The sequence below is a fragment of the Alligator sinensis genome, unplaced genomic scaffold (assembly GCF_000455745.1).
Source record: "Alligator sinensis unplaced genomic scaffold, ASM45574v1 scaffold301_1, whole genome shotgun sequence".
In the NCBI taxonomy this organism is placed as follows: Eukaryota; Metazoa; Chordata; order Crocodylia; family Alligatoridae; genus Alligator; species Alligator sinensis.
In genome coordinates, this window is record NW_005842035.1 from 1,531,344 (window position 1) to 1,539,752 (window position 8,409).

Here is an 8,409-nt window from a genome sequence, read left to right on the forward strand (position 1 = left end):
TGGCTATAAGGTCAGCGTTAGTGTTACCATCCATAAAAACGAACCTGGTAAAAGGTAGTGCCGACGCCTCTGGAGAAATCAGCATTATCCCAAAACACAGCTACCATCGGGACTGTTTCACGGCCATTAAACCCTTCAGGCGGTGGGTTGGGATATGGGAAAACATCGTTGTCTGAGGCTGGGAAAATTATTTGCCCGTTGTCTGTAAACTAAAAGTTAATTCCTCGGGTTAAAATCTTCATACACTAGCAACAGAGTCTCTGCTGCCAAAGGAGGCTTAGTTCATGGCCCTGACCCCTCAAGTGCAATGCACTTTGGAGTCAAGTGTGTACGTGCCCTTGAGCATCATGGGGCCGCGCTGAGAAGCCCAACCACGGACTTCACACAGAGCCAACGGCGGCCCCTGCTACATCTTAAGACAAGAAAACAGTTCTGAAGGAAGCCTTAAATTATAAAAGGGTCATAACCTTAACCAAAGCCCACTAAAACTCTTCCAAATCAGACAGGATGCCAGATCCTAGGAAATATGCCCCAAAGCTGGGATGTCCCTTGTTCCTATGGACAGCAACTGTGTCACGGGGAGACTGCAGACTTTTCTGATGTTTCACATCCACGAGCCAGCCTTGAAGAAACTCCAAGGAAAAGCTAATTAAATGACTTTGAATCCTCAAAATGAATCCGTTGTCAAAAATAAAGCAAATAAATCAAAAGCACTTAAACTCTGAAAACTCCAGTCTTTCTACACCGAAGTACTTTCCAAGAGATAAGGCAATGCAGCCAACGAAACGAGACTCACATAGAGAGCATCGCGTAGTGTTTTCCCAAACGGAAATCCGATCGCGGGTTTGAAGAGCCGGGAGTTAAAATCCACTCTCCTTTCCACGTACTCTTTATCCTTTGCCTTTGCTCCATACGGATACAGGGGCACTGCTGCTACAGAAACACAATGGTGAGAGCGACCGAGCCTTAATCAAAAGAGTTTCAGGTTGATTCATAAAACATCAAGGTTGGCTACATTTAAGGCAGTCACTAGACGGACGAAGCCGAGCCGGTGACAAGAGAAGTGAATAAAGCATCCTCGAAGCACGGCATCCGAGGAGGCGTTATCAGGGGAACGCAGCGGCGCGGAGCGCGGCGGAGGTCCCGTTGTGTTGCCCCGCTCTAGATGACTTACGTGTGGTCGGCTGGCCCCTAGCACCTGCAACAGACTCTCCAGCCCCGGCCGAGGCCAGCGCTGTTCCTTCCTGGGCAAATCCTGCACCGGTATCGTCCTCACGCGCTGCCGATAAAAGCAAAGAGCTCATTCATGACATTGCAGTGACGGGAGTGGTAGGGCGGGGGGTGGATGACCCTGCACCCTCGTCATTTCTCTAAAAAGCCCAATTTGTCTAGCCAAGCCTCCAGGTCTCTCTCTATGCCTGTACAAATCAGTTCCAGGCACAAGTGCTGTCATCGGGACGGTCAACTACCTGGTGCACGGCCAGGCAACTAGCAGCCTCAGTTATACGCTCGATTCGTTTGTGCCGGCAGCACAAAGCGAGGCTAGGTTGAGAATCAGGCTCTAGATGTATTTAGTGATAACTAATTATCTCCTGGTCCTGCTCGTGTTGACAAGGAACCGCTTGATTTGGGCATCTCAGAGTCATAGAAAATGAGGGTGAGAAGGGACATCGGGAGGTCACATCTAGTCCAACCCCCTGCTTCAAGCAGGACCAGCCCCAGCTCCATCATCCCATAGAAATTCAAGTTGGAAGGGACCCCCGGAGGTCACATCTAGTCCAACCTCTGCTCCAAGCAGGACCAGCCCCAACTACATCATCTCCGCCATGGACTTGTCTACCCAGGTCTTCAACACCTCCAAGGATGGAGACTGCACCACCGCTCTGGGTAAGCTGTCCCAGTGCTTCACCACCCTCCTCGGGAGAAAGTTTCTCCTAATATCCAACTTAAACCTCCCTTGCAGCAGCTTGAGCCCATGGCTCCTTGTCCTGCCATCTGCCCCCACTGAGAGCAGTCCAGCTCCATCCTCTTTGCAACCCCCCGGCAGGGAGGTGTAGGCTGCTATTAATTAGCAGTCGAAGGCTGCTCTCTCCCTTAGCAGAGTAGGTGTCAAGCACCATAAAAATACAGAGAAGAGCAGACGTCCCAAAAACCCTTCCTTAAGTGCGTATGCAATTAAAAGTCCAGACTTCTGTGCATGAAGTAACCCTTCATTACAGGTCTCCAGGGCAAAGGCACGACCCCCAGTGTTGCTTGCAATGCAGCCACCACTACACCCCCCACCTTTCCTCCAGACCTCACTCAGTCCCCATCACCCCTGTCTTGGGAAAACCAAGGAGAACACGGCTGCCTTCCAGCCAGCCCTAAAAATAAGCAAAACCTGGGTGGCAAGGGAACCAAGATATGCTGTCGTGCACGTGTAGCCGGTGATGCCAGCAGCTGGGACCATGCGGAGGAGGCGTTCCTAGGAAAAGCCCGTGTCTTCCTCGGCAGGAGACTGACAACCTGCGTGGGACATACCTTGTGTGACCGAGAGAGGGAACGGCGTCGTAGCCAGGCCTTCCCGAGCTGACACCGCCGACACGTGCGAGACCGCGGCTGTATCCCCATTAGTCTGGAGCGCCGGTGGCATCTTTCCACTCTTCGAAATCAGGGCGGGAGAGCCGAACCGGCTGCCAGATGGACTACTGGAGACGGATGGAAGCGCTGTAACTCGGGGCACGCCGTTACCACCCTCCAGCCCTGGTAACCCAACCGGGCTGCCGGATTCACTGGCGGCAGAACTGGAGGATACAGATGTTTCTCCGAGAAGCCCAGATGTGCCTGGTCCAGTCTGCCCCGCAGAGGGAAGCTGCAGGGAGGATGGGGTGCTAGAAAGCAAACCGGTGGAGGAAGATCCCGGCTCTGCAGTCTGTGGGGCCTCGGCAGGAGTTTTGCTGGCCGAGGCCGAGGCGGACACTTCTGATGATACGTGGACTCCCGTCGCTGGCCCATCTCCGGACAATGGAGAGACCGCCCCGGCCGGGGACAAGACCCCTGTTTCTCCCGCTGGAGCATTTGCTGGACCTGTTTCGCTCTGGGAGTCAGCAGTGGATCCCGCGTTCCCCTTGTCTGCGGCCGATACAGGCCCTGCGCTGTCCCCTCTCCCTTCTGTAGCCGCAGGAGAGAGCGGTGCCTTGCCATCCGACAAGGGAGGAGCAGAATTGACGGGGCTGAAGCCTCCAAGAGAGGAGGACCCTTCCCTTTCGACCTCCGAAGCAGGGGAGGCCGCGACAGTTTCCCCAGGGATGTTGGAAGCAGACTTGAGCGCTTCCTTTTTAGCTGGGACTGGAGCATCAGACCCACCAGCCGCCACCGTGCCTGTATTTTGGGTCCCTGGCCCCGAGAGCTCGGTGAGTGTTTCACTGGAAGAGACAAGAGCGGACCGGGACCCTGCTCCTGATGGCACGAGAACCCCAGCGGCCGCCCCGTCATCCAGAGAGGACGGAGGGGAAGGTCCAGCGTTAGCCAAGGTCCCCGTGTGTCCCATTTGCAGCTCTGCTGTGCTTGGCGGGTTCAGCTCTGCGTCCGAGGAGGAAGAAGGATTTGGGGCATCGTGGCTCCTGGATGTTGTGGCTTCCTTAGTATCTGCGGAGGTCTCCTCTCCCGTCTGGGACAGCGACGGTGCTCCGCTGCCAAGGGCTCCGGGCGGCTGTGCTCCCTGAGGTGCTTCTGCTGCCGCGCTGGGAGCCTGGGACTCCACGGCAGACGGGGAAAAGGGGGTTTCCTTAGCACTTGCAAGGCCAGAGCTTGCTGCCTCCTCTGTGCCTGCATCTGCCTGGGTGACTGCAGCCGGTCGGGTGGAGGTAGGAGCATTAGAGAACCCATTAGGGGAAGATGCTACATTACTGGGCAAACCGGAGGGCTCCACACCTGCATCGGACCGCAATGTCGCTCCACTGCCAAGGGCTCCGGAGAGCTGCGGTCCCCGAGAAGTTTCCCCACCTGCAAGGCCAGAACTCGCCACCACCTCTGTGCCCTCCTTAGTTATCGATGCTACTACTGCCTCTGCAACCCCCGATGGCTGGGAAGAGCCAGGAGCGCTGGAGAACCCAGTCCCTGAAGCTGATGGCTCAGCAAGGACATTGCTAGGAGATGCCAGGGAAGACGGGGACCCCTCTCCTGTCGCTGCCCCATCCTCCAGAGATGAAGAGAGGGAAGTACCCGAGTCAGCTGGGGCTCCCATTTGTCCAGTCGGCCGCTCTGATGAATCTTCTGCGCTGGTCTCTGCAGCGTCCGCTGGACTCCTAGCTGCATTTGAGGGCAAGAGATCGGTTTGACTCTGGGTGTCGCTGACAGACACGGGGGCTTCCTCACTTTCTGCAGATGTCATGCCAGAGGTCTCCGTGCCTGTGCCGGGCAGCGATGGGAACCCAGTTTGGGGAACTCCTATGTTTTTAATCCCTGAAGCTGATGGCTCAGTGAGGACATCACTGGGAGAGGCCGGGGCAGAGGCTTCACCGCCCAGAGAGGACCCAAAGGAAGTTGTAGCGCCAGCTGAGGTGCCTGCTTCTCCCATGCTTGCTGGACCCAGCGCTGTGCCCAAGGGAGAGTCATTCACTGCACTTGGAGTACCTGCGCTGGATATTCCCGCTCCCCTGTTTGCTGTCGCTGCTGTGCTAGCAGAGCCCCAGGCCTCCTCCGCAGCTGCAGGTCCCACAACGGTCTCGTGCTGGGAAAAATCGGCACCGCTAGAAACTGCTCGAGGGGTGACTCCTGCCTCTGAAACAGAGGATGCAGCCAGGGCATCGTGAGGAGAAGCAGAGGCAGCTGGGGACACGTCTCCGGAGTGGGCTTGTGTGGCCATCACTGCCCCATCCCCTAAGGATGATGGGAGAGAAGGATCCAAGCCAGCCGAGGTTGCTGCTCCTGCCACCAGCAGCTCCGACGCATTTCCTGCACTGGTCTCCGCTGGGCTTCGTGCTGCATTTGAGGGTGAGAGGCTGGTTGGACTCTGGGTGTCAGTGATGGAGGTGGTGGCTTCCTTGTTTCCAGAGGTCTCCACGCCTGCATCGGGCAGCAACGTCACTCCCCCAAGGGCTCCGGAGAGCCGTCCTCCCTGAGGAGTTGCAGCTGCTGCAAGGCCAGAGTTTGCCACCGCCTCTGTGCCCTCTTTGATCGATGCTACATCGGCCTCAGTGACTGCAGATGGCTGCAAGGAGCCAGGAGCCCTCAAAAACCCAGTCCCTGAAGTTGACAGCTCAGCGAGGACATCGCTGGGAGATGCTGGGGACCCCTCCCCTGGCACTGCCCCATCCCCTGGAGATGAAGGGAGGGAAGTTTCAGAGGCAGCTGAGGCTCCTGTATCTCCTGCTCCCGTCTCTGCTGGACCCACCGCTGTGTTCGAGAGCAAGGGACTGGCTTCCCACTGGGTCTCCACGCTGGGTGTGGCGGTTTCCTCGCTTCCTGCCGATGCTGAACGAGTGGATTCAGGGCCGGTGCCGGCCGGCGCTGCTTCTACTTTGCTCTCAGGTGCTCCAGAAGCATTTGTTGAAGCAGACGGCTCTGCCTCCATGGCTGGGGAGGGAAGTGGGGTTTCCTCTCCACCGGCACGGCCGGCACTTGGGGAGTCCTCCTTCTCCCCTGCAGCTGCAGGTGTGATCGTGGTGGGAGAGGGTTGGGAAGGACCAGGAGCATGGGAGGATCCAACTGGGGAGGCTCCTGTCCCTGCAGGCTCTGCAAGCGGCATCTCAGCGGGGGCATCGCTGGGAGACAGGGACACGTCTCCTGATGCCGTGGGTGTCCCTGTCACTGCCCCAACCCCTCCGGATGCAGGGAGGGAAGTTTCAGAGGCCGCCGTGGCTCCTGCTCCTCCAGCCGGCAGCTCCGACGCAGCCACTTCTGCTGGACTCACCGCTGGGCCCGAGGGCGAGGGACTGGTTTGACCCTGGGTGTCCATGACGGATGCAGTGGCCTCCTCGTTCCCTGCAAAGGCCAAGCTGGAGGTCTCCACACTGGTATTGGGCAGACTGCCACGGGCTCCGGAGAGCCATGCTTCCTGAGTTTCAGTAGCTGCGAGGCCAGAGCTCACGGCCACCTCCGTGCCCTCCTTAGTTATACGCACTACGTCTGCCTCGGCATCTGGAGTTGGCTGGGGGGACCCAGGAGCTGGGGAGACTCCTGCATCTTCAGCCTCTGAAAAGGACGACTCAGTGGGGGCTTCACTGGGAGACGTGGGGCCAGAGTTTTCTCCTTCTGGGGCATGAATCGCTTCCCCGTCCTCCAGTGGAGACCGGAGGGACGTTCCAGCATTGGCCCAGGCCCCTGGCAAGGGCTGTGCGGTGCTATCTGGACTCAGCTCTGCATCCAGGGACACAGGCTGGGTTTCGCCCTGGGGACTGCTGTCTCCAACAGTCCCTTCGCTGGCTGCGGACGCCAAGCTATCGGCATCCCCTCTGCCTTGGATAGCTGCTAGTCCTGAATGCATCTCGCTGTCTGAAGGGGGCTGGCTGGGTCCGGGTGTGCTAGAGGAAGCCTGTGGATAGAGCCCTTCTTCAGCATCAGCAGGTCCTGCTGGCACGGCATCGTCCTCCCCAGCACCAAAGTCAACGGTGGACGTTTCCTCTGTGTTGTCTGATGTTCCTATGACTGTCCTGCTCCCCGATGATGGCTGTGGGGGTTCAGGGGCTGTGGCCTTTGGGGCATCGTTTGTGCTGTCCATCTCTGAAGCTCCTTCCGAGCCCTCAGCTTCATCAGGAGAGGTGGCGGTAGACAGGGTAGTTTCCCCCAAGGGTTCACGCACTCCCGTCACTGCCTCTGCCTGTAGAGATGACCACAAAGAGCTTTCCATGTCGCCCAGGTCTTCCGTGCTCCACAAAAGCGACTCCGTAGCCCTTCCTGCGCTGGTGTCTGGGCTCCAAGTAAAGGCACCTACTTCATTTTGGCCATCGGCATTGGACACCGCCGTCTCTTCCTGTGCTCCCACAGCTGAATTGGTCATTCCCGGGCCTGCATCCGTGGGCAGGGGTACTGCCCTGCTGAGAGCTCCAGCACGAGTCATCCCCTCCGTCGCTGCCCCCATCAGCTCTGTCTCCGCGGCGGATGGAGAAAGGGGCGCTTTGCTGGCAGCGGAGATCAGTTCTTCTTCTGTTCCCTCCCGTGGGACAGGTGCTACGAAAACTTTATCGAGGCCTACAAAGCGAGAAGCAGCAGCAGGGACACTGGAGGATGCATCCGGCTCCACCTTGGAGGAGAAAGAGGATATCTGTCCAGGGAAAGGGAAAGCAGTGGCAGCTGCTTCTTCTGCATCTGGCGTTGTGGTAGTCAGCCCGTTGTCCAGAGAGGAGCGCGAAGAATTTGTCGTGCTCGGTAACGTTTTGGCTTCTGCTATAGAGGGCTCTGCCGTGACACCGGGGCTTGGCCCTGAGCCCGAAGAGTCTTGTCCCCCATCACCATTCGTGGCGATGTCATGCTCAAATACAGCCGGCAGCCAGCTGACGGTGTGGGCCTCCAGGAGCTGCAAGTGTGTCGGCACCCTGGTTATCTCAATATTCGCCTCCCCATAGGAAAACCCAGGAGGAAATGGCGTTGGGCTATTGCTGGCGTCAGCAGAGGTGGCAGCTCTGTCTGCAGTTTCTAGCTTGACCCCTTGGAGCACATCGCTCTCTGCTGCGAAAGGCATGGGCTCGTCGGTGCCAAATGTCTCGTCCTGGGTCAGCTGCCCTTCCGTGGTGGCGGGCACGGCGAAGGCGGTCCCCAGCTCTGCACAGGATGGAGAAAAATGCAGCAAGGCATTAGTCACATTAGGGAGCTGCTTGCTGTCAAAATTCACCCCCTTGGATGAGTTATCCATAGACTTTCCATGCAGAGGGTGTTACCCAACAGGGTCTTTTGCAAATTAGAAAGCAACCTGGACTGGCTTTGCTCCTAATGGGATTTCAGGTGACTGTCCCAGTGTTTTGTCCATGTTTCTCTTGCATAGAAGAGATAGGGCACACCCTCCTCCAACTCTCTGCCTGGTCTCACCCCTGGGTACGTATTACAGGAGCCCGAGGGATGCTGTATCCCAAGGGACCGTACACCAGTTGGGAAAACCCAGAGAGTAGCGTGTAACGGTGACTCCACCACAGGGCTGCAACAAGGCTGGCTTATATATATATATATATATATATATTTCATGTTCCAGATCAAATCAGTTCCGAATCACGTCGATTGAGCAGAATTCAATCGCTCCAAAAACCATATCGATTGAGCAGGCAGAACTCAGTCGTTCTCCTCCATCCCAGACCTCTCACCCTGAGATTTCAGATACTTCCAGATCCATGAGCAGGCATCCTACATGCAGGCCCAAGCCCAGAGGTTTGGGGTTTGGATGCCCCCAGATACTACAGGCAAGCATCCTCCATCCCAGACTCTTAAGTGCAGGACTTC

General features: G+C 57.3%; 1 protein-coding gene across 2 annotated transcripts in view; it reads right to left on the reverse strand.

The window, feature by feature from the left end:
* Positions 1-8,409, reverse strand: part of MUC4 (mucin 4, cell surface associated) — a 20,781-nt gene that overhangs the window by 7,339 nt on the left and 5,033 nt on the right. The window contains exons 2-5 of one of the 2 annotated variants that reach the window (XM_025202710.1): positions 2,521-7,740; positions 1,175-1,279; positions 797-930; positions 45-209 (exon numbers count right to left, since the gene is read on the reverse strand). In XM_025202710.1, the coding sequence (XP_025058495.1) occupies positions 45-209; positions 797-930; positions 1,175-1,279; positions 2,521-7,740 (5,624 nt within the window). Of the gene's footprint in view, positions 1-44; positions 210-796; positions 934-1,174; positions 1,280-2,520; positions 7,741-8,409 lie in introns of both variants that reach the window. The other variant, XM_025202709.1, reaches the window with a different exon arrangement.